Genomic DNA, 27964 nt, shown 5'->3' with positions numbered 1-27964 from the left:
TCAGATATGAATGTTGTCACAAATATTTACCACACAAATCACTATCGATCGGAAGCGCGTGTAACCAGTCATTCATAAAATTGGCACATGCACATAAGCGTACCTTCTCAGACTGACGTCATTATACCAAATTCGTATGAGGTGTGTCAATTGATATTTTTTTAAAACATGGTTTATCTATCAGTTTTAATTGTGTGTTGAATTAGCGCCTTTAACAATTCCAGATAAGTTCCCTGTGTCTTTTCTGATGAGTCAAGCCGATTCTTACTGTGTTCTTATATTATGATGTCACACTAATGTTTGAAATTAGGAAGCAAATGAGCCATCAGACACATATATAAAAATAAGGAGATGAGGTATGATTGCAAATGAGACAACTATCCACCAATGTTCAAATAAAGTGGATGTAAGCAATTATAGGCAACTGTACAGCCTTCAACAATGAGAAAACCCCATTCCTTATTGTGGGCTATAAAAAAGGCCCCGACATGAGAAAAATATGAAACTATTCAATTGCTTCTTTATGTGCTTTATGTTGTGGGTTGCCTTCTTCCGTATTGTTTTTTTATTTAATATTATTTGCTTAAATGTGGAAATTAGTTTTCTCTTTTGGAATGTTTCACATTTTGTTATGTAGGGGCCTTTTCACTCACAATACTGTTTAGATTTTGCCAATTGTTGACGGCCGTGCGGTGACCCGGATGTTGTTTTCATCCTTGTCCTTTGTAGAAATTATCTCATTGTCAATCATATCACATCTCCTTATCTTTAAGTGGTAAATTATTCCCGGATATCTCCATTTCAGAGGAATTGTGTTAGAAAATAATACAGATGTTTTTTTTCTTTCTTTTAAGGAATTAAGCAGGAAATAATTGAACAAGCCAGATCCGTTATAGATTGGAAAACCATTTAAGGACACTTCGAGTTAATTTATTGAGGGCCTGTATGATATATTCAATCAAAAATACTAAGACATCTGTAATGAATAAATTGGTGAAAGGGTAAACAATACTGTGTTATAAAATATCGTAGAAAAGTATTTGAAAATGAAAGAAATACAAAAGTACCTATACGGAACTTATTTGGAAAATATAGTAAAACAAAATGAGCATTTTTCAATTCGAATGTTAAATGTTCGACTTCTAAATGTTGTAAAATCGACTTTAAAAAAACAAATCCCATTTAAGTAGTAGAAATGTCGTCAGTTCAATGGTAATTTCATTTTTTACTCTGTTCCTTACGCCTCCGTGAAATTTTCTACACCTACTACCATGATATATACTCAAGGGTTAAAGAACGATCTTTCAGTTTTTAAAGACGGATGCATTAACTTATCCCAATATAAACAAAATATTTGTATCGAGATTATCGAGAGGAAAAGTTCGTTAATATATTCTTGGTCCCAAGTTTCTATCTGTCTGTAAATTCCAGTATTAGCCAAGCCAGCAAGACTGAAATTAAACATAGGAATTTTGTAGTGTAGCAGAAGAGTTTGAAGACTTCTTCATATAACTCTTAAAGAGTAAAGAGTCATTTTCTAATACAGTAACACGTAAACACACACTCGAAAAAGCAAACAAATAAGTAAGTATTATAAGTAACAAAGGAATCGATATCTTTTATATGTGTATATGTGATTTATTATATTTTTGGTTTCGAGTCCACGTCACTGGCTGAAGATATACAAGAAACCAAATGTATCATGTTTACATTAAAAAGATGAAGTATATTTTTTTGTCAGTGTCATTAGTCATAAATGCATAAACAGAAATTTACCAGAGGTATAGTAACACTTTTTTTTAATGTATTTTGATATGTTGATCAAAGAAAAAATAGTTTAATGTCATCTACGCCTCTCTTAGTGATTTTCCTTTCATCTTGTAGAACTAAAGTAAACAATAGGCAATTTAATATTTATCTATCCTATTGTTTAAACAAATATAATAACAAAAATACAGAACTCTAAGGAGAGTTATAATAAGGGGGAGTCCATCCATAAAAACTGACAAAACCAAACGCTCGACTATATAAACCATCATAACAACTGGAAAACAACTGACTTGGTACAGGCATTTTCAGAAAAAAATAGTGGGTTATACCTGGTTTTATAGCTAGCCAAACATCACATGTGTATGACAGTTGACTATTTAATATATACAAGCATATGTTTACCGCGAAGTTACGGTAGGCCAAATAATCAAAGAGTATTAAAACAGCTGACGCAAAGATCCAAATGCTAACCACAAAATCCAAAATTAAATAAACGATTTTTGAATTGTTTATGTCAATAAATAAAGTCTGATTTGCTTTGCAAACAAAAAAAATCCCCAAACACATCTCGTTGAGACATTTGTACCCCGTTCGAAATAAAACACTTCAAATGTAAAGAAACAAGTGCTTCCCGGACAGGAAGTTTAAGTCTTAGATTGTCAAACTTGGATTTAGGGTTCTTGTTATATATGTTTTGTTTGTAAACTGTCAACGAAGACACAAAACAAACACTTATATAAAAAGAAGGTGATTTGTAATGTTTGCTAGTGCATTAGACAACAATTCACCTGTGATCAAATGACGTTGATGTCTATAAGCAACTATATATATATCACCGTTTGTCCTAAAACAATGAGCAAAACCCATACCGTATAGTAAGCTTTAAAAGGTCCCGGCATGTCAAAATGTAAGCAATTCAAACGAAAAAACCGACTGCCTAATTTACGCAAAAACAATACACCAGAAAAAAAATATGACGGACAGCACCCAATGAAACCACTGAATGACAACCAATATCGAGGTCTCTATAACTTTGGAGTAGATACAGCAACACCAGAAAGAGGGCTTGAAGATGAAAGCATCGCGGCATGTCCATAGTAAACCTGTACAAATGTGCCAAAATGTCAAAACAAAATTCAAGAGAGCATTCATAGTTTGCTCTGAAATATAAGTGAGTGAATTAAGAAATGAAAGGTCGTCCCGTTTGTCATAAATATAGGATGGAAGACTTCCATGATAAATTCTAATGCACGTGTTCTATAATGGCAAGAAACATGTTCGAAGATCCCTAGTATAGTAGGATTGAAAGTCGGCAATTTTATGTGGGTAAATTGCACTTGCATATTGAGAAAATTCTTGTCTTGAATGTAAAATTTTGTTCGTTCATCTTTTGTACATAAATTAGGCCGTTAGTTTTCTCGTTTGAATTGTTTTACATTGTCATTTCGGGGCCTTTTATAGCTGACTGTGCGGTATGGGCTTTGTTCATTGTTGAAGGCCGTACGGTGACGTATAGTTGTTAATTTCTGTGTCATTTGGTCTCTTGTGGAGAGTTGTCTCATTGGCAATCATACCACATCTTCTTTTTTATAAATATCTGCAAGTATTGTTGAATATATCCACACCCGTATACAGGGTAAGGGGTTCGGACTAACCCTGAAAAATACTATTAAAAACTATTTACGTTGAAATTGAGACAACAGTTTGACTATAAAAGTCAGAACCTCATGGCAACAAATAACCCTCCCCAGAAGTATCCTGGCTACGGGCCTGATATCTGCCTAGTGGTGTTTCGTTGGGTCTTTATCAAGTGGCTATAATATCAAACATGTTTAACCCCCCTACAGTATTTATGTGCCTGTCCCAAGTCAGGAGCCTGTAGTTCAGTGGTTGCCGTTGATTCATGTCGGTCATATTGGTTTTTCGTAAATTGTATTGTTCTGAATTAGGCCGTTAGTTTTCTCAAATAAATGAATTGTTTCCTATCTTTCATGTCGGTGCCTTTAATAGCCGACTATACGGTGGTAAAGTCCGTACGATTGCCTGTAATAATTGCTTACATCCATTTCATTTGAACTTTGGTGGATAGTTGTCTCATTTTCAATTATACCACATCTCCTTATCTTTATATAAACCATATGTTCTAAGAGTAAAAGAGATGCCATCAGAATACCGCGCACTTAACGCAAAACTAACATAGATACTAGCATGCAAAGAACAGATGGCTTGAATCATTTCATATTATGTTAAAAATTGGTAAACTTTGTATTTTTCAATTTTCATAACTTAAAAGAGAACTTTATTACTTAATAGGGAATCCCATTTCTCTTGAAATTGATAAAAAATAAAAGACAGAAAAAGAGAGGTCGATACTTGTATGTTTCATAAACGTAATAAAATACAAACATATACTTGTCAGTGTCAAGTTTTGAACAATCGACGATTGTAAGTACATACATTTTCCTTTGACAGGTTGTGGTCTGCTTCTTCCGAGAACACCTAATTCATGTAATACACATTCGTAAACACTTGAGATTTATCATTGTGTATACCTGCACGCAATATTTTACTTCCTTCTTTTTACAATGATGATTATATTGATAGTAAGGTAGACTTAAAAATATGGGTCGACACAATAAAAGTTTCGTGGAGAATTTTTGGGTAAGAAATTATTTTATTTATTATTTAATGATTTAAACATAAGTTAAAAATAATATTTGATATGTTGAACTTAATTTATAGCATTCTAAAGTAGAAAAACTGAAGCATTTGAGAGTTGTTTAGTATAGCATGTATAGGTGAAACTATTTACTTGTCAAATCCGATATTTTTAACAAAAATTAACATATGAATATGTTTTGGAGAAACTATACAACTGCTGGCAACATAATTATATTAATTAGAATACTTTATTATCATTAAACTAATGTACAATTTGTGACATTCGCATATAATAACTATATTAAAATAATCACCATGTAAGTATGAGAAAACAAGTAAATATATAGACATCATATATATATATTAGAGTCCCTTTTTTTAGTATATGTAATTCGATGTATTTGATGAATGGTATGGTTTGAAATTCAATCTCGTTGGAATAACTTCCTGTTTCGGAGTTCTTATTTCTGACTTTAAAATCAAGAGTAATATAGTGTTCAGTAAACATAGTAAATATTTATTGTTTACACTCCCAAACACATTTTTTAATACATTTTAGTGTCATCAAAGTCTTAGCTTTGGGCGTACATGAAAATATAATAATGCAGAAACTCTCTTTACATTCATTTATTTCGGGGTACTATACGAGCTAATGAACACGATAAATAATACCAGTCTTGTGATCTATATTTAATTTTTAAACATATATGAAACGTAGTCAAATCGTTGACCCTAAACACATAAATAGTTTAAAAACCGAGGAGACCGGTGAATTCCCTACAAACATAATGCATCTACTGTATAAAGGATGGTTTATATTATAAAATAAATATCAAACTTAAGTTCCTATAATTTTTTTATCTATAATATTAAATTTCTTTATATTCGTTTTAATAACAAAACAATTAGCAAAACTCCAAGTCTCTTGTTCTGTTGTATCATATGTATCTACATTGTATCTCGTTAACTTGAAAACTGAATGATTTGTCAAAAAAAAAGACCTTAGTGTCCTAAATTTGTTTCACTCATTGGGTCAAAATCTGAGAGTAGATACAACTATGGAAGTATTTTATTACTTGTATACTAGTCAACAAAAGTAACGATACACAAGTTTGAAGTCCGATTTATCATGAAATATAATAAATAGGAAAAACTGTTAAATTATCCAATGAAAAACATTCATTTGCACAGCAAATGCATATGGTTAAAAGAATCTGACCAAATTTGAAAGTTAGAAAATATCGTGTTATTGAACACAGGGGTCAAATTTATTTTACGGAAAATGATGACAAAAATCGGCACTTAATTTCGAAGATGAGAATTAAGTATTCAAATATCTGCAAAGGCATTCAAAATTTTATGCAGACCATGTTTAAGTTTAAAGTTTTATGTTATGATATCGATTTTTGAATTTTTGGCTGAAAATACGATTTTTGAAATAACAAAAATTGTTATATATGGAAAATACATTGCCTTGTATCGTTTCTTTTGTTGACTAGTATATTATACCATCCATCGATACTTATTACAGTACAGACAATCCATAATAATCTTCAATGATTTTTCAGAAAATAAAATTACATTCCTTAAATGAAGAAGTTATTCAGTGACATACATTGCAACTAGAGACAATGTTGATACAGTATTAGAAATCTTACATTTTTAGTGCAATTTTATATCGCAGGTTGCCGATAATTTAATAATATATTGTACAAAAACACAACTTTGTTTTAATGGAATTTTGGATTAATATGTCCGGAATATCAAATTTACTATTTTTTTAAAAGTACTATACTAAGTATTGATATAGTTAAGAGATAATAATTTGATAATGACATTTTAAGAAATACAACAGACGGGTATCAGAACATTCTGTGAACATAGTATAAATTGACCGACTTTGAATAACGGCACTAGTTTGAAATCATTTCAGCCCTCCACCCCACGCACACCCCTTTCTCTCTTTTATAATTGTGTGTTTCTCCAGACTTCGATATTAACAAACGCAGTCAAGTACAAGTATGCCTGTTTGTTATTAGTTTTTATTTGCCTTGACCCTGAACTAGCTTTCGAATACTGCGAGTACTCTCAGATCTGTACTTTAATTTTTGTCGTCTCTGTTTTTGTTTCTTGTTTTCGTGCTTTGTATCGATCTGATGAGTTAAGCCCTTTTCAAATGATCTTTATAGTTTGTTCTTATGTTGTGCTGTTACACCACTGTCCCAGGTTTAAGGGAAAGAAAAGGTGGGATGAGTAGGTGCACACCGCCCGCAAAAATGTTTAACCCCGCTACATTCTGTTTGTGGCTGTCCCAAGTCAGTAGCCTGTAATTCAGTGGTCGTCGTGTGTTGCTGTATTTTATATTTGTTTTACGTTTTTCATGTAATTGTTTTGTACGTAAATCAGGCCGTTAGTTTTCTTGTTTGGTTTGATTTACATTTGTCATTTCGGGGCCTTTTATAGCTTGCTGTGTGTTATGTGTTTTGCTCATTGTTGAAGGCCGTACGGTGACCTTTAGTTGTTTACTTCTACGTCCTTTGGTCTCTGCGAAGAGTTATCTCATTGGCAATCATATAAAAACTTTTCATTTTTATATTACCAGACAATAACAAGCAAAACATGATTTAAGATGATTTTATAGTTCAGTGTAAACGTTCCTTGATCTTTTTATTTTTTTGCCAAAAAAAAAAAGAAGGTATATGCTCTTTTCCTTGTTTTTAATGTAATATAGTATATATCCTTTATTTTAAAGAGGATAACCCAATCAGTTTTCTTTAATCTTACTTACTTAAGCCCCCTCTCAAACCCCTTTCTGCAATTATTTAACTGGTAAAAAATTAATTAAAAATAATAAGTTTGTATTTTTGTTAAGTAACATTTCCCGTTGTAATCATTTAGAACATCTAATCGATAAATAGTTATTTTGATTTCCCGGATTGAAAAACTTGAAAGGAATATGAAATTATGTTAATTAATGTATCACACATTCAGTGACAAACGAAGAGGAATTTTTTTTTTGAGTATCGGAAGACAGACTTTATATACGTACTGACCTTGTAAAAATCGAGTTTTACTTTAAACATAAAAGTATATAAAAGTAGTCATGTACAAGTACAGTGTACCAGACAATCATTCAGAAGCATGTTAGGGACGCACTGAATCAAGATTATTGTATATAGTCTCAGTGTAACGTCTTGCTATTTAAAAATACAAAAAGGAGGAAGTCGGCAAAAAAATAGTCTTGTCTGACTCACTGTTGAGAGTGGAGAAAACTAGAAATCGTATGTCATCGGCATTTGCTCTTTTTCTTGTTTTTATGTGATAATAGTAATATCCTTTGTTTTAAAGAGGTCAACTCAACTAGTTTTCATTAATCTAAACTTACGTAGATCCCCAAAAGAGTTCATACTTATTTTGTCTACCTTCCACAGTCCTGGCTGGAGGTAATTGGGATAGAATAAACTTATGTCGGCTCACTAATTCCCTCACCCCCCCCCCCCCCTCCCCCCCCCCCTCCCCCAATAAAACACAATTGTATCTTAAATATTTTGCGTTATTCAGGAAAAGGGTATATCTATTCTTCGTTTAAATTCTCAACTATTAAAACTATAGACAAGTTTGATACAGAATTCGAAATTGAAATAATTTTGTAAAAATTTGCTTTCGTATACCTTGTTGTAGAGTATGAATGATTCTTTCATTGTTGAAAACCCTACATCAACTGTCAAGATGAAAAACAGGAATAAAAGCCCTGTTCGTTGATACTTTTCTATGTTTTCTATGTATTGTGTGCGATTTTGTCCCATGTACATTTACTCCATATCCTTTTATTTTCTTTCGATGGTTGCCAACAATCTAAAAACTTATATCTGAAATACAAAAACACAGCTTTATTTCCAATAGTATTTTGGTTTATGTATGTAAAAAAATGCTATTTTTGAAGTACTAATACGTACCAACAATATGTATAAATTGCAATAGTTAAGAGATAATAGTTCGATTATAGATCATCCTATAAAATACGTATTAAATAAACTCATCATAGATACCAGGATTGGAATTTTGTACGCCAGACGCGCGTTTTGTCTACAAAATACTCATCATTGACGCTTGAATCAAAAAAGTTGAAAAGGCCAAATAAAGTACGAAGTTGAAGATAAAAATATTATAATATCAAAGTACATACAAAAAGCTCTGTAACTGTGAATATACTAGACTTTGAATAACGGTCTTAGTTTGAAATTATTTCAGCCCCAATCCCCCCTTTCTCTTTTATAATTGTCTGTGAAAAATAGAAAAAACAAAGGATATGGGCATCCATCCATGACACTCACTTTGCTCCAAACTTCAATATTAGCCAATGTTATTAATCTATTTAACCTTGAATGTTATAAAAATGCTTTTTTAAATGGTAATTTATAATAATATGTTATATTTTTGTTTCAGTTACATTTCCTTTTCTAATCGTTTAAAACATCTAATTGATAAATATTTATTTTAATTTCCGGGATCGAAAAACTTGCACATGTTGGAAGGAATATGAAATTATATTAATAAACGTACCATGATACTTTCAATGACAAACGAGGAGGAAATTGTTTTTTATTTTAGTATCGGAAGACATACATTGTACTGACCTTGTAAAACTCATGTTTTACTTTAAACTTAAAAAAACATAAAAGTAGTCATGTACAAGTAAAATGTACATGATGTACCAGTAAAAATGTACATGATGTACCAGACAATTATAAGCGAAACATGATTTGAGATGATTTTGTATAAGATAGTGTAACGTTCCTTGATATTCTATCAAATGTTTGCTGAGAGTAGTGAAAAGTGGAAAAGGCTTGGCATCGGCATACCCTCTTTTCCTTATGGGTAGTCAAGGTCGTTATTTTACCCTCGTAGTACGAAGATTGATCAAACCTGAAACATTTGAGATCACTTATATTCAAGTATCTCAAACATGAAAATGTTTTTAAAAGCGACTACAACTTTATAAGTACTCCCTTTTATAAGTAAAACCGGAACTGTTACATAATAGTGCATTTCTTTAATACCCACGACACATGACCACTTTTGTCTCTCAATGTGAGCGTATTGATTGTTTGTATGATAATGGCCTTTACAACTTTCGTTGTATATAATTCTTTTTTTTTTTGAAATGGCAAAAGCTTATTATTAATATCAGTATGTTGAATGCAAAATGGCAGAATCGCCTAGGGTCTGCTTAGGTAAATCCAATATTTCCGAATTTCCACTTCAAAGGACTCACTGAAATTAGAACAAACGCGACAACAAAGCTCTTCTCGTGATAGTATCAAAATAAATACAAACATGACACATTTGTAAACGTACATGTTTCGTTACCTGTTTCATTTTCCTTTTTATTGTATTTGTTCTAGCAGATGTCGACAAGGAAATGTTTTCAAAGTCGGAAATAAACTTTTTCATTAAAACAATTGGTTTAATTATACCTATTATACTTACAGCAATAAAACTATCTTTTCGTTTACATCCGGTTGGAATTGGATATTAAATCCGGTACCTCGTATAGGGAGAGTTTCAGATTCTCTGCACATTGAAAAACACTTAATCCACTATTTTCTACATACGGAAATGCCTGTACCAAATCAGGAATATGACAGTTGTTTTCCATTCGTTTGATGTGTTTGATTTTGCCATTTGATAAGGGACTTTCCTTGGAGTTCGGTATTTTTGTTATTTTACTTTTTGCAACAACTATTTAAGGGGGTCCAGAGTTGGCCTGACTTTCTTTTAGCGACTCACTTTGCAAAAATACTTATTGGACTTATTGTTAACTTGTTCTCTTCCTGAATCAACTTCCAAAGCAAGGTTGTCGGCTCTTCGAAATTTCCCGAAGTCCGGATTGCCGAGTTTATGAGCTTCGGTACTTATAAATAAGAAGATGTGGTATGAGTGCCAATGAGCTTGCTTAGAAGTTGGTCCTGAATATGAATGTAATTTTTACAACTGGACGTTAAACAAAAAAGAAAACAATTAATTAATTGAATTTATTAACCATAAAATGGTAGCTGCTTCTGACTAATACTTAATATAAAGAGAAATATAGACATATTAGCACATTTTATTTCAAATTCTGTGAGTCAAATTCTGAATCTGAATGAAAATCGTTTGATATGTTCATGACAGCACCGACTATTATTTCGTTTCGTCATTCTGTAGCAATTTTGTCGGAGCCTTATAATCAGTTAGTGAAATTTAAACATTATTTTACGCAGCTACTTTTGCACTTGTATTTTTTTAGTACATTATTTACTGAAAATGTACCAAATAATGTAGTAGTGATGTTGTACTTCTTAACAGTTTTACTATTTTAGTACCATTATTTTACAGTACTAGAATAAACTACATATTTAAAGTACCAATTATGTACCTCCATAGTGTGAACTTACAATACATATATAGTACTTAAAGTGTAATAATTTTGAAGTACTGGACAGGTTTGAAAAAAGGTTTGTACCTAAAAAGTACTTCACATTTTAAGTATAAAACTGTTACCATCATTTGATATACAAATCAAATACTGTATAATTATGGTATTGAAATAGTAAAATAAAGTCGATGTTTAAAAATTACTGCATTATTTAGGTACGGTTTCAGTACTTCAAATTCATAATACAAAAAAAGTGCACATGCAAAAGTAGCTGTGTAGTTTAAATAAAAAGATGGAAAGGTATATAAAATTCGCACATGAATATGCACTGCTCTATGTAGTTCACTACATCTTCGATTGTACGTTTCTGAACTTACACGGTTTCTCTCCCGTTCAGAATTTACATATTATGAGTAGTGATAAAACGTGATCTTGTAGATGGTGCTTTTATTGTGCTTTCCTGAAATTTGATATAACAATAAGGATATGTGGTATGATTGCCAATGAAAACAACTATAAACCAGAGACTAATTATAAATGACGCAGATGTAAATAACTGAAGTCACCATACGATCTACAACAACGAACATTACCCATACCGCATAGTCAGCTATAACAATAAGATATGAACAGTACCTCTGAATTTGATGTTGACTTGTGACAAATGTCTGGGCCTTTCTGATGTCTTAGATGTAAAGAGACACTCTCATTCCAATATATTTTTTGTTCGAAGGCCAAGGTACATGTAGTAGATGTAGTAGGTATGCCCTCTTATTGTCAAGTTTTTATGTCTTTTTATATTATTTAATTAGGTTGAGGATATAAACAGTACCTCAGGATTTGATGTATTAAGTAATCGTATGAGGGATGGTAGAAAGCTGTGTAAAGAAGTAGATGACTACTTAAGACAGAGGTACTGCCAAAGATATCAAATTTGTCTTATTTTTTTTTTACTAAGTGTTGATTTACAGGTTATATTTATGTGAATAATACGATTGATTTCATAAATTTGATAAAGAAAGATGTTAGTCCTTCTTACATTCAAGATATAAAAGTATTGTATTTAGATTTAGACTTGCCTCCGTCAACAAGTGTATTGACGGTTGTAAATGCTCATTTACTGGCGACGCGGACAGTACCATTTTCCCCCTTCTATAATACAATACTAGTAAAAGTTCAAAATATCCGGGAAAGGTTGATTGCGATTGCGAAACGTTGTTGCCTAAGACTCGGACCGTCAACTAAATGGGATTGATTGCAGACGTAATCCAACAAAAATGGCGTAATAATCATAAAAAAGAATGGCAAAAATACCGAACTTCAAGGCAAATTCAAAAGGGGGAAATCCATAAAAACTGACAAAATCTAACGGAACAAGTGAGAACAACTGCCATATTCCTGACTTGGTACAGACATTTTCCGAAGAAAACGATGGGTTAAACCTGGTTTTGTAGCTAGCTAAACCTCCCACTTGTATGACAGTTGTTTATAGTTTCGTTATATAGACAAAATTGGGTGAGCAACGCAAACAGACATAATAGGTTAATGTGACAATAATTGCGATCCAGCAGGCAAAAGTGTGATACCATACAACACCACTGACTAAAAGTATCAAACAAACATACAAATGAATCTAACAAAGACGCCAACAATATTGCCACAAAATTAATTTTCTTGAACAGTTTCTCTATTATTAGTTTTTTTATTTCATCTTTATCGTTATCATCCTATTCGTCAAAGTTCTATTTCTGTTTTGTTTTATTTCAGATCAAAAATTGAAGCTCAGTATGTAAAAGAATTACAGAAACTTAACAAACAAGACAACAAAGAAGATTTAGGGTAATGCAACTGAAATGGCATAATTTTATATATTTGTTTACATTTCTATTCATAATTTACAAATCATGAATAGCTATAATGGATAAAATTCAGCAATAAGTTTTGATGAAAAGACAAATACATATTGTTTATTGCGGTATCGCCTAATTTAGAAAGGTATGTTAGATAGATCGGCGAAAGGGTATGCCTTCATTGTCAACAGCGACAAACAAATCTAGCGTCACAAAGTGAACGATCTTATGTTAAAAACGCTTCTTAAGAATCTTATCAGTGGTGAACGGTTTCTCCTTATGTTCTTTTTTTTTTCTATTGAGAATTTCTAGTTTGTTTCAAATTGCAACGAGATATAACTCTAGAGTTTTGTAGAATAGGAAGAAATATTTAATACGTAGTCATTTAGGCTCAGTTTTGTTCATTCAAAGGTTGAAAATGCTTGCGGCAATTTGGACCTTGTCATGGGTACGATGTGTGCGCTTGTCCACTATGATTATCTCTATTATGATAGAAACACAAAGGATATGGGGTATCAATCCATGACACCTAATCAGAACAAGTACAGCAAAAATCACACAAAAAGCAAAGGAACAGCGCTTGTATTGCTGTTCTTCATCTCCATCTTCATCCATTGTATGATTGGTTAACTTGTGTTGATATGTTCCCGTGATCCACATTTCATTTTATTCGTAAAAAGGTTGTTGCGCTATATATAAACTCGTTTAACACTTTTCTTACAAAAAACAAAAAAATACTAGAAAGAGCATTCTTATGACAGTTTTGCTTCAAAACTCTTTTTTTTTACGCTCTCGCGTATATATATATATATGCTCTCAAAAAAGAGTTTTGAAGTTAAACGAGTTTAAATAAAATTAAATATAAAATGGAGTGTTTTGACCCATCGATGTCTTTAGTACAGGTATTTGTACGAATATTTGCTAAAAAGATAATATGTATTTTTCTTCTTCAAATTTTGTCCAGATATTTTTATTTAATTCTATACATACAGGGGATTAGAAATGGCTTGGAAAGAAATGAAACAGCAAACGGAAAGAATAGCACATCATCATGACGTGGCAGCTAAACACTTTCTTAATATAGCTAATGAAATATCTACATTTAATACAGAACAAAAGAAAGTCACAAAAGAAGTAAGATTAAGCTTTTATTTACGAGTTTTTTTCTTTTCATTTCCAAGGCTTAAACGAGAGAGGTCAAATGCTAGTTTTGTTGTTTATTTAGAGGTTTTGTAATGAGGTCGGTAAATTGATTTACCGTAGCTATAGCTGGTAGCGTGGAGTATAATGATAAAATTAATACCTTTATTCAGAATGTTCGTTTTTTGTTTATATTCAATTTGCAATGATAAGTCTTGTGAAAACTAATTTCCTTTTTATATTTTATATATGTAAAACATCTATGATTAAAGTGTCACTGGACATCAAGCAAACTTCAATCAATCAATCAATCAATCAATCAATCAATCAATCAATCAATCAATCAATCAATCTATATTACAAGAAATTGTTAAAGCTTAGTATATGATGTATTTTGTTGACGGGTTGCAAAAATTAGTTATTTGTAGCACTTAGTCACTATATAAAAAAGGAGAAGTGATATGATTGCCAAATAACCAACTATCCACAAAAGATCAAAGGCAAGGATATAAAGCTAATTAAAGGTCATCATACGGCCATCAATAATGAGCAAATCCCATACCGTATAGTAAACTATAAAAGGTCAATGGTTGACAAAATGTGAAACAATTCAAAAGAGTAAAACAACGGTGCGATCTATACTGAAACAATAAAACGAGAAAACATTATGACGAACACTGTAATACATGTTTCTGAAATGAGACAGACACTTAAAGAATGTGGCGGGGATAAACATGTTTGTGGGCGCTCAACTATCCCCCTAACTTGTGGTGTAACAATGCAACAAACTTGTTAAATTAAATAATGAACTGTAAAATTCATTTGGAAACAGCTTCACTCATCAGATCGGTACTGAGCACAAAAAAAACCATTAACAAAAAGACTATCAAATTTCAATGCATATGATTTTTTTTGCAGTGGGAGGACAAAGTATCAAAGCTGCATAGTGCTGCCAAAAATACATACGCTAAGGTTAACACTGTGAGTAATTCGGTATCAATACAGTAACTTTATATCAAATTACAACTTTTGTAGTATTTATGTTATAACGATGTTGATTAAGCTAGTTTTGGTTCATAAATGTATTAGATTGAAAACGTTCATGATTGATTTTGATAGAAACTTGTATCTTTCATTATAATTTAAATTACATATCTTCTAGGAAAATATTTACGTCGGAAGACTCTATGTTTTATCACAAAGTACAAAATGTGATTGATGTATGACGACGATCAATCAACTCTTGAGGTAGAACAAGGAACAATTCATTTGGTATCCTTTATTCTATATCTCTTTCAGATTTTGTTATAATTGCAAAGGGTCCGTAATATATATAATTTAGTAATTTAATAATTTTTTAATCATGATATAATATTTCGAAGATTTTTTTATTGGAAATAAAAAGAAATGTAATTATTTACTGTGTTTCCTTTATAACTTTTTAATAATCTAGATTTATATTACTTTTTTTCAAAGCAATACAAAGTATATGATAACAAGTTTAATGAAAACAGCAGTGCTGATGCCGCATTAAAGTACAACGAGAAACACAGTGACGGCATCACGCCTAAAGAAATGGAAAAGGTAAGGTGCACTCGAATAATTTTAAATCAAATTTAATGAAGATAACAGTTTCTTCCTCTACATATATTGAGGGGATATTGTATTTAATTTTATAAAAGTCATTGTACGTCACAAATGAGTTTTGTTCTGGGTGACCTACTTTTAGACTTAGCTACTTTCTGGCAGTGGATAATGTAAAAAAAACTTTGAAAATATATTTGTTTTGCTCGGTTGTAAGCTCTCCATCAATTTGGTATATAATCTATAAGTGGGTTGTTTCATATCATGAGAAGGGTTTGTTACGTTTGAAATACCTTTAACCTAAATAGAACTACGGTCATGCAAGGAATTACAGATACATGAAGGTTATCAGTCAATATGATGATAATATTGAAATTAGTATTTCGATTTATTATTTAATAATCCGTAATTACATTATATCCTATGTTTTTTTCCAATTATTCGGAATCTTACTTTTTGACCTGGGTAAATTCAAGAAATGACATTATTTTTGCCTCGCTTTCAGCCTTCGTAGCAGATACACGTTAAAGCTGATTATTTATTATAAAAATATATTTGTGTCAAGAGTTGGTATGCTTCTTAAAAGTGTCCATTGTTACAGTTGTGCTGCTTATAAACTTTTAACTCAATACCAAATGGCTTGTCCGCATGTCTCATTGGGATTTCAACTCCGTAAATTCGGTAGCACATATCGTTGTAAGTGTCATAATTTTTATGCTGAAGGTATGATTTATGTTGTTTTTACTGAGAAAATATCCCACAGAACAAATTTATTGAGATAATCATGGGAAACCCCAGACTCGTCTTTTGAAAAGTGTTTCAAACGGGTTTTCTGAATATATTGACTGAATCAGTTTTGCTGGTTGCTTGTCTTTTTAATATAATATGTTTATACTAATTTTATGTCATCTTCAAATTACTTGTTTTTTTAAATCTGCTCTATCGAACACCAAAACAATGAAATGAATTAGTTACTTAATAACATAGAACAGACGTTAAAGAAGTTAAATGTCTATTTTTATATTCTTTTAGACCAGAGTAAAAGCTGACAAAGCAAGGGATGAGTTAGAGAAAACAGGTATTTGTTTTATACATCCTGGTAAAAAAAGAGGGAAATTTCTATTCCATGTAATAAAATATGACATGTCTTTGAATGATTTATTCTTAAAAATCTAAATAGAAACATCCGGAACATGTACTGTTGGCATGCTGTGTTTGTAAACAAATATATGTGCATCTTTCAAAATAAATGTTTTGCATTTAAAAATACACAATTTTAGTCTTTTATAGCCGACCATACGGTATGGGTTTTCTCATTGTTGAAGGCCGTACGGTTGCCTTTAATTGCTTACATCCACTTCATTTGAACTTTGGTGGATAGTTGTCTCATTAGCAATCATACACATCTCCTTGTTTTTATAAGTTTTAGCACATGAAATATTTTTAAGATTCTTTAAGATTCAATGTCATGTTATTAAAGTTCTTACAAAAGTAAGAAATTACAATTAAACTAGCGCATTTGTATGTACTTACTTCACAGTGGTAAATAACGTAAATATATCGTATACTTTTGATATATACAATTGAAACTAATAATTAGATTGCGACGGGTTTTTAACGCTCTAACATACTAGGTTACAGTAATATCTTCAAAATAAACTTCAAAATATTCAAAATCTTAAATGTTGCATGCGAAGTCAGGAAGGACAGAAAACCATTTTTTGAAAGTCACGATCTCAATCACCCATGGCGAGCATGCTATCATGCACCAAGGCCGTTTCAAAAGTTTTATAATTTACATATCATGTTCATTTGTTTGGAACAGTTTTGAATCAAATACTTAAAGTTTGCAATTATAGGCCACCATACGGTCTCCAACAATGAGAAATACCCATACCACCATAGTCATATAGTCAGCTATATAATAAAAGGCCCTGACATGAAAAATGTGAATCAATTCAAACGAGAAAACTAACGGCCTAATTTATAGCAAAACAATGTACGAAAAACAAATATGAAAGACATGAACCAACGACAACCACTGAACTACAAGCTCCTGACTTGGGACAGGCACATCAAGAATTTGGCGGGAATAACCTGGGACAGTGATATTACAGCACAACATAAGAACAAACTGTGAAAAATTCAATAGACACAAAACACCGAAATTAGAGTACTCACAGTTACTGAAAGCAAGTTCAAAGCCAATTACAACTACATGTATCATAAATAATGTTCTTCCAGACGAAAGTATCAATTAGTGCACATCGAACGGATTTAGTGTAAAGACGTCATAAACAGTCTGCGAAACGCATGACCTTGTGCAATGCCAAAATACAATTTAACAATATTGACAGGATGCAGGAGCATTAGTTAGCTTGACTGTACATATATATCAACATATATTTGGTTATCATGTTTAACTTTCTCAAAAACAAATCAATGTTACTTAGTACCGAAAAAATCAATATTTAAAGATTTTACTACTGTGTTAATTTGATAACGTTTGGGAATAAGTTTATTCAAAGGATCAATAAGTTTACATGGATCGTATCTAAATTTACGTTCTTTATAAACAACATCACCGTAAAAATTAGCGAACAAGTTGTAAAATATAAAGACCGTAAGATGAGGCCAAAGGAACATTTTGAAAGACTATAATAATTTACTTTTAAGTGAATGAATGATGTTTCCTTTTCAGATACGTTATATAAAAATCTTGTGAAGCAAGTCCAAGAGGAGATGTCAATTTGGGAAAAAGAAATGTCTGGTTTATGTAAAGTGAGTTTAACATTTTCCTGATCACTTACTGCATTTTTTCACATTAATTACATGTGTAAATAACATACAATTCAATTCAGATAATTCTAAAGATTTAGGAAATGTATTACGTGTATATATCGATCATGTCAGCTATCTGTATACCATTGTTTGGTCTAGTTAAAGGTTGCTTTCCCTTCTCCAAACTAGTTTTTTTTTAACTTGATTAATTAACACTTACTGTGCAAAAATAGTTTTTGCTCAAATCAAACTATTTATGAATATGCAAATACAATTATGTTTTTTTTATGATTAAATGGATGGCAATTAGAGAGTATAACAAAAATAAATAAATGAAGAAAAAGACGAGCAAAACGAAACAAAAAATAAACGAATTCCTGTCCAAAGTGTGTTTACTTATCTTTCAATAATTATCATAATAAATGTTTTGATTTTAATCAAAATCTGTTTTACACAGAAATTCCAAGATTTAGATGAACAAAGAATAGATCATCTACGTGATTACTTATGGAAGTGTACAAACATAGACTCACAGGCTAATGTTGATCACGATCAGGTAGGTATAGGAAGTGTACACACATAGACTCACAGGCTAATGTTGATCATGATCAGGTAGGTATAGGAAGTGTACACACATAGACTCACAGGCTAATGTTGATCATGATCAGGTAGGTATAGGAAGTGTACACACATAGACTCACAGGCTAATGTTGATCATGATCAGGTAGGTATAGGAAGTATACAAACATAGACTCACAGGCTAATGTTGATCACGATCAGGTAGGTATAGGAAGTGTACACACATAGACTCTCAGGCTAATGTTGGTCACGATCTGGTAGGTATAGGAAGTGTACACACATAGACTCTCAGGCTAATGTTGATCATGATCAGAAGGTATAGGAAGTGTACAAACATAGACTCACAGGCTAATGTTGATCACGATCAGGTAGGTATAGGAAGTGTACAAACATAGACTCACAGGCTAATGTTGATCATGATCAGGTAGGTATAGGAAGTGTACAAACATAGACTCTCAGGCTAATGTTGATCATGATCAGGTAGGTATAGGAAGTTTTCAAACATAGACTCTCAGGCTAAAGTTGATCATGATCAGGTAGGTATAGGAAGTGTACAAACATAGACTCACAGGCTAATGTTGATCATGATCAGGTAGGTATAGAAAGTGTACAAACATAGACTCACAGGCTAATGTTGATCATGATCAGGTAGGTATAGGAAGTGTTAACACATGGACTCACAGGCTAATGTTGATCACGATCTGGTTAGGTACAGGAAGTGTACAAACATACTAGACTCACAGGCTAATGTTGATCATGATCAGTAAGTTAGTGTACAAACATAGACTCACAGGCTAATGTTGATCACGATCAGGTAGGTATAGGAAGTGTTAACACATGGACTCACAGGCTAATGTTGATCATGATCTGGTAGGTACAGGAAGTGTACAAACATACTAGACTCACAGGCTAATGTTGATCATGATCAGTTAGGTAGGTGTACAAACATAGACTCACAGGCTAATGTTGATCACGATCAGGTAGGTATAGGAAGTGTTAACACATGGACTCACAGGCTAATGCTGATCACAATCTGGTAGGTACAGGAAGTGTACAAACATACTAGACTCACAGGCTAATGTTGATCACGATCTGATAGGTACAGGAAGTTTACAAACATACTAGACTCACAGGCTAATGTTGATCACGATCTGGTAGGTACAGGAAGTGTACAAACATACTAGACTCACAGGCTAATGTTGATCGCGATCTGGTAGGTACAGGAAGTGTACAAACATAGACTCACAGGCTAAAATAAATGTTGATCATGATCAGGTAGGTATACTTTATTTTCACGACAATTTGATAGTCTGGGGGTGAAGAGGATGTTGGAAATGAATATCTTGGCATGGTAAGAACTGGAAAAAAATAATTATGTGCAAGACAGGATGTAAATGAATATTCTGTATAAATAAATCCAGGTAAATGATTGTACCATTCCATCTGAAATAAAAATCCCCTGCTCTCTTCGAAAATCAAATGGTCGTCCCCTTATGAGATTACAAGGGAGAGGGTTGAGATAATATAAAAATAAACCATTTTAACCTGGTTATATTCTTAATGCTTTTTAGAGGTGTTGATGGTAGATATTTGGTAGTTTCTTTTTAAAGTATTCACAACATTTTAGACTCTGGTCGAATTAGAACTAGACATATTGTATAGACACCCCCACTTCATGTAGTTTTCTAAAAGTATTTATTTCGTCTGATTGCTATCTCAGCTAGGATGTTTTTTTATAGAAAAGTCGAAGAACAACACGGATAGAACACTATAGATCAATTGTGTTGTTCCTAAAATTAACACAGTGAACTCAACGTCTTTTTTCCTTCATCCTATTAAAGATTGGAATGCGCTTCGAAATGATATAAAATCAATACATGACCAGGACGCATTCAAAACTGCAGTAAAGCAACATCTGAAAAATAAGTGAATTTGTATCTTTATTTTAGACTAAAATTCAGTTAATGCCATGTCTCCTTTTTAATTTTTTAAAAACTTTTTAATATAAGCGATGTACACTTTAAGGACCCATTTGGAAATTAGCGGAAACGCTTGCATGGGTTATCCTTGGAAGGATCATATCAACTTTCAAGAGAGTGCATTTTTAGCATTACCGCATTTGTTTTAATTCATATTTTTAATTACGCATATTTTTAAACTATACTTGTATATACATTAGTTGATATCGATTCTTAAATGAATTTTACTTTTTACCATTATCGACTTTGTTTAAACGCGAACCGCAAAGAGGAATCGAATATAACATGTTACGTAAACAGAATTTGTCAACATTGAAACAGGATACCAGGGGACAATATTTGTATAATGTACAATTAAAGCAAAATGATAATTGTGTACCTGTTATTTTTTACAACATTTGGCCGATTGCATGATAAAAAAAACTTATTGTATCATTTTTGTGGTGTGGCAGAATTACTAACATCAAGATTGAAATATGTATCAAATCATTGGGCATTTGCATGAATTTGTCATGCTTTAAATTTTATCATCTACTTTCTATAATTGCTGTTTTGTCTTTTCAGTGTTGTGAAAACGTGAGAGTTGTACTGGAAAAATGTAATATAGACAATGATATAGATCATTTTATAACCAAACACACAACTGGAAACAGACATCCAGGTAATGAAGAATTGAATGAAATTTTATCCAAATTTAAGCCCTACATTTGAAAAGTAAAGACTAAATGAGAAAAACTAAGGGAGCAATACGACATCCAATCTCCGGCGCAGAGCTCACATCCGTTCCGTACTTACTTCGTATCCCTACACTTAATATGACCTCGAGGTCATTGTATTGTAGTGTACTGAGTATACGGAAAGGAAACGAGCGCTGTACGGAGATTGTACGACATCTTGAGTTGAAGCAGCACAAAAACACAACTACAATGATTAAAAAGACGAAAAGACAACAAGTATTTTTCGTAGCTTAAATTTGCATTGGGCAACACAAAACATGCAAAAACAGGGTTTTGATATAAGGTGTTCCGTAAGGATATTAAAGCATGGTCCGCTATTGACCATCATTACCAGTATCACGTTATCGTAACATAAATGACGGTTAGGATCTTTCAATATTTTTGAACGACACATTTTTCAAAAAATTCAGGAATTTAATGCCTCAATCTAACACATGGATCTGTTAGTAAAGGTTCAAAAGCCTTAAATTATCAATAGTATTAATATATAGCCATACTATGTTATTTTCCTAGCTGCAAGTCATAGATTTTGTAAGAATGAAGAAAAATTACTTTTTGGATTCAGCATGATAAAATGATGAATGGTTATCAAACAGTCATGTCGGGGCCTTTTATAGCTGACATACGTTATGGGTTTGTCTCAATGTTGAATGCGATACGGTGACCTATAATTGCTTACATCTACGTCATGTGAACCCTGGACCCTGGTAGACAGTTGTCTAATTGGCCGCAATCATACCACATACCGTCAAAGAAAATAAGCCATTGAAAATAAAGACCTTTTATCCTGTCCGTGATCATTAAGTACATTCAAAATGCTAATAACTAATGCTTTTGGTATTGGGACACATGGTTGGAACCCACCCCTTTTTATATGACTTGAATGTGTTGAAACCCCTTTTTATAAATTGCTGGATCCGCGCCTGAGCATAGCATCGGCAACAAAATCTATCATGAAGTAGATTAACGTCATATATCAAATAGGTTGGTCCAGTTACCTATGCAACTGGTCTTAACTTCTGCTTTCTAACACTTATTTCAACCATGAGTTTGTTGCAGTTTATTTGCAGAAATGAGAGAAGCATCAAATGTCTAAGAATTAATATCACTACTCACTTAGATGAATTTGCATTTTTTTCCTACTGTTCAGAAATACCATGTACATGTTAGAATTGACGAATAATAAACCAATTACGTTAATGAATAGATCATTCCTGTCAGATAAGACAAAATCTAGAATATATATGCAAGCTAACTTACCAAATCACTGAAGTTACATTCTCTAACACAACTAGCAGAAGAATAGAACATACATGGCATTGCAAATTTTGATTTGAACTAGAAGCTAACATTTTTAGTTTTCTTTATATAATATTTTTAGCACGGGTTGAATACAAAGGTCATTCAAAAGTATCTACACCAGTTATTAACCGACGGTTGCCATCGATACCTAAATCAGGTTCTCATATTTATGATGATGTCAGTTGTAAGTACCAATAGACATTATTTAAGGGGACTCGAGGGTGAACGGTAATATCTTTACAAATCAGTTATGCGTTTATTAACAGGTAGTTTCGTCGTTGTTTTTCATGCAATAATCAGTAACAGAATTAAAACAATCTATGTTACTGAAAAGCATAGAAACAAAGTATGAGAATGACTGACACAAACATAACAGTGATTTTGAGAGTTATGTCCCTTAGCATAGATCTGCCTCCTGGAAAGGTTCAGGCAGCATTTGTTTATATAGCTTCTAGTGTAAGTATCCCTGTTTTGCTTGAATTATAGGGCTTCTGATGAACGCGTATGGAACTCAACACAAACGTATTTCTTTACCTTTTATTTGAAGTATAAAAACACATCAATGAGTAACTGAATATAAAACACAATTGATCTTGTCTTGTATTAACTTATGTGGACACAAAGATTGGAATTTTATTTTGTTTTATTATAGCAGGAGATGTTGGGGTACGCCAATGAGACAGCAAAACCCACAACATAGCCATCTCAACATACGGTCTTCAAATCAAACAATTATCAGGCTCTCAATCGGAACGAGTCTAGAAAAAAATATGTATATTAAATTCAACAGATACAATAAAAGATCGTATATCAATATAAAATCGTAAAAAATGACAAAAACATAAAAAGACAACTACTAAGAAAGGTTTGTTATAATTGTTTCTTTTAAAATCATGTATAGATTTGCGAAACCATTGTAGAAGAAAAACATGCATTTATACAGTCCTGCAGTTTACCTGACAAATAAGAATATTATCTTGATTTAATATAAATAAACTAATTATTTTGTTTAATTATTTTACAGAGAAAAAAAAACTGATTTAGCAGATCTCATGAATAGTAAAAACTTTTTTGAAAGGATGAGAATACTTTTCGTATTAAATTTGAATGATATATGATTCTATTATGTAAAGACTATTTTCTGTTCACTCGTTTTCTGTCTTTGAAAACTGTTTGACTCTTAACAGATATTCTGGCAAAAAACGGTGACTTAGATAACCGAATGGTTGCAAAGGGGAGACTAGCCTACTAATTTCTGATAACCATGCCCTTGGTTCAGGTGAATATAGGAGAGAAGACTTTGAATGATATGTGTTTATTATGCAAAGACTGTTTTCTGGTCGCTAGTTCCCTGTCCTTATTAATTGTTTGACTCTAACAGGTATTTTTGGTAAAACTGTGACTTAGGTAACAGTATGTCACAAAGGGGAGAGAACCAGTATATTATTTTCTGAAACCCACAATAGGTTTTTAAAAAATTTCTGGTGCATACGATAAAAATGTTCTCAGGGATAGAGACTAGCTATAAAGAGATAAGAAAAGCGTATTTTGTTGGCAATGTTCTAATTTACTTAAAATCATTTACAGAATTTGATAATTATGGTCTTCTTTTAAAATCAATTGAAATAGTCTCGACAGCAGCAAGAATGTAACACATTTCCCAAGCAAGTGAATTTATCATGTGTATTTAAATGATGTTCTAATTGCTCATTCTAAACTATTTTACGTATTTTTGTAGTCATTTATCATTTATAGTTTTTTTCATTGATCTAGACTTTAAAAGAGTTAATAGAATATATGCTCAGATTTTTTTTCCATTAACCATTGATCAAGAGAATCCTTTGGACCCTTTGGACCCTTTGATCATATAGCCCATATTGTTTCTATGTATTTATGCATCTCTGGATTCAAATGTTAAGGTTTGAGGGTTTCTGATGAAGATAAATCTAGAAAAGTGATAAGTTGTATTTCATTTGCATTATCGGAAGCCAGTTTGAACATGTTAGAAATTTTATATGGGTTTTAGAAAACTGTGCCTGAATATATCAGATATATTGACAATATGTACCATCAATTTCAATACCACTGACGTAGATGTTTTATTTTAAATCGAGGCTTAAAGTCTCATCATATTTGTATAGTTTTTTTATTATTTATTTTTAATCTTACAAGGATTCTCCTAGAAAATATTTTATATACTCATATTGTATTTCATTTGTTAATAATTACATTACATGTATGTTTCATAAGAATCAGTACTTTTGATTGGCTGGAAGCAATCACAAGGCATTCAAATATCAAATTGTATTTCTCAATAAAATTCAATTTTAATGATAGCACGTGCTTCTCATGACAACTTCACAACAATGCATATGAAAACAAACGAATAATTTGCTATTACTCGTAGTTTAATGGTTTTTATATAAAAATGTAATTAATTGCTTCTTTTTGTATTTTTATAAGGTTGTAAAGCGTTGATCGTGCGCACATTTTTAGTATGAACCGTTTCTGCGCTTCATACAAAATGTGCTTCGGTCAACGCTTCTATACGGTAAAACAATCAGTATAAAATACCTTAAAAATATGTCAGAAGACGGGATGAAGGGAGATCGCTAGTGAGTTTCAGAATAACAAGCTTCCAAAATATATACTATTAATTTTATTGACAGACCTTGTTTAATTAATAAAAGCAGTTTAAGTCCAAAAAATGCGTAAACGTACGCCTGTTTTTGTGATATATCATACATTTAAAAATTGGAAGAGAAACTCCATAGAAATATTTTCACCTTCAAATTATTTAAAGAAATAACAAGTACATATTTAAGTAAACTTTGCCGGGATGTAGCCTAAGATGTATTTAATGAAATTATATAAAGGATATTATTGAAACTTTCTGGCAAAATTTTCTAATTCTACCGTTGTTTTTTTAGGATTTTTCTTTTTCTTGATTCTTGCTTCATGTGCTTGAAAAAGAAAATTATTTTAATTCTAATGTCATGAAATTGAAGTAACACTAGCAGTATAAAATAAATTATGCATCATATATGCGTTATCAACTTCGGTATATATCAAATTAGTAGTTTCATTTATATATATGTTATTACTCAGACGACATAAAAGATGGTCTATCACGAAAGATACTGATTGCATTTATATAAACTAACTAGCATTTTCATACCACTAATTTCAGACATCTTGCATAAGACAAGGATCCCCTTTTAAGTAATGTTTTTATCATATGTGTAAATGAATCTGTTGACTGAGTAATCTTAACCAGTCATGTATTTTACGTTCCCTTTCTTAAACACATAAATCGGAAGTGCCCTGCCATGAAAAAATCAGTGATTAAACCAAGAAGATGATTTATTTGTCCCATTGGTAATGAATAAAAGATTGTGTGGGGGTAATTAGTACTCAATATAAAAAAAACGTCAATTCGAAAGTACCCAACTATAAAAAAAACCATTAAAAGATGATTAAATTTGTATAAGTTAACATTAAATTACTACAAAATGAAACATTTGCCTTCTTTGTAATTTTCAATTAATCTTAATAATACTTATACTTTATTAAATGTAAATTGCATATTTATTAAGATTTTTTTATTGTCACTTTATGTAATATTTCACCCTTAAGAGATAAGATCTGTCATGTATGTTATTCAAGTGAAATGTCTTTTGATATAAAGTGAACTGCATATATTCATTCATTTCTTTCTAACAATACAATACTTTTGTTTTATGTTTTATATTATGTTAATGTTATAGTAATGTTATAGTTTAATAAACGTTTTAGTTTTAATATGCTTTATGCTTTTGTTATTTGGAAAGTTTGGACTGTCACTGAAAAACAATGGTCTGTTGGATTGGGCAGAACGCCTAGCAGCTAGCCAATATAGGACTCCTAAAAGAGTTGTTTCAATGGTTTTGAAACGCACAGGTACTCTCTATATGCGTGGCATCGGATTCAACATCCCAATTGTGACCGGAACTGGCTGAATGTTTACATCCCGATCAGCCTGATGGACGTCACACTTTGACAAGGGTTAATGTCGGTCGTAAGAAGACCAAGTGACCATTTTTCCATGCCCCTTGCAGTCACCCTTTGGGTAAGGACAACGGAAAGCTCAACATAGTGCATATACACTTGTCTATTGTGGTAGACTGTATGTTGCGCCCAGATATCTTTTTCTTATTATATATTTTGTTGGTGGGTAGCTCTCTCACTGACGTTTAACAACATATCCTTTTATTCATTTTAAAGATGTTTGATACTATAAATAGCCTGATATTTACTAATCTGTCTAATATGATTAGAAAATAGTTTTCTTATTCCTTGGTTGTGGACTTAAAGAAAAAATAGTTCACTGCTGGCAAATGGAACCGTTGTTTTCTGAATAACGTATAATACTTTTGTATTAGGAAAACGAAAGGTAAAAAACTTGTTTATGTACATAGAAATAAGGTGATGTGGTATGATTGCCAATGAGACCGTTCTCAACCAGACACCAAAGGATGTAGATGTCACTGTATAGCCTTTGACCTATAAACGATGTCAGATAGTAGATCACTGACGTCAAGAATATTAAGGATGTTTGCTACTCTGTTTCAAAATAACAAGCTTTTTAAAAGACTGTTTTAAATTGAAAGAATGTAAATAAAGGAACTAAAAAAGCAGAAAAAAATTAAGGGTCCGTGTGCTTGTTTTCGAGATATAAGCCATTGAAAATTTGGCGGGAAATGATTCTCTCTAGATTTTTCATACATTTAACATTGACACCTTTTTTCTTTCAATAACAATGAAAAAATAACAAGGATTTTAATAAGATTTTCAAATATGGCTTTTTAACCTATATGTTATAAAATTATGAAAAGAAAAGTAGGAGTTAGCGGGCAAATTTTTTAATGGCACTACATGGATAAAACCAGAAGATTCCGAATATCTGGCAAAAATTCCAAAACAAGAGGAGCAAACATCCTTAACCCCAATTTGAGAACTTATAATTCCTTAGTTTTTCTTCAGGTTTCCACTGGTAGCCATCTCAATCCCAAAATATAGTAGCAGTGTAAGGCAAGCCAAAATACAACAAAGTTTGAATAGAAAGAAATAATAAGGGGTAAACATACTTACCAAAAGTGTAAGGGGTGAATTATTCAAATAGGG

At 31.9% G+C, this 27964-nt stretch overlaps 1 protein-coding gene and 1 long non-coding RNA gene across 2 annotated transcripts; one reads left to right on the top strand and one right to left on the bottom strand.

Annotated features, from left to right (window-relative positions):
• Nucleotides 1-910: 910 nt before the first annotated feature.
• On the bottom strand, nucleotides 911-4291 carry LOC127713082 (uncharacterized). The gene is made up of 2 exons (XR_007987454.1): nucleotides 4228-4291; nucleotides 911-1451 (listed from the first exon to the last, which is right to left on the bottom strand). It is a non-coding gene; the product is annotated as an uncharacterized LOC127713082 (long non-coding RNA).
• Nucleotides 4292-4308: 17 nt separating this feature from the next.
• Nucleotides 4309-26602, top strand: LOC127713081 (proline-serine-threonine phosphatase-interacting protein 1-like). The gene is made up of 12 exons (XM_052219678.1): nucleotides 4309-4431; nucleotides 11662-11762; nucleotides 12617-12688; nucleotides 13692-13833; nucleotides 14758-14820; nucleotides 15316-15423; nucleotides 16456-16501; nucleotides 18125-18204; nucleotides 18662-18760; nucleotides 21327-21423; nucleotides 22881-22985; nucleotides 23826-26602. Coding segments are annotated over exons 1-12 (954 nt in total). The 5' UTR covers nucleotides 4309-4392; the 3' UTR covers nucleotides 23828-26602.
• Nucleotides 26603-27964: the final 1362 nt, after the last annotated feature.

This window comes from Mytilus californianus, unplaced genomic scaffold (genome assembly GCF_021869535.1).
Source record: "Mytilus californianus isolate M0D057914Y unplaced genomic scaffold, xbMytCali1.0.p SCAF_8, whole genome shotgun sequence".
Lineage (NCBI taxonomy): Eukaryota > Metazoa > Mollusca > Bivalvia > Mytilida > Mytilidae > Mytilus > Mytilus californianus.
This window is presented reverse-complemented; position numbering and strand designations above follow the sequence as displayed.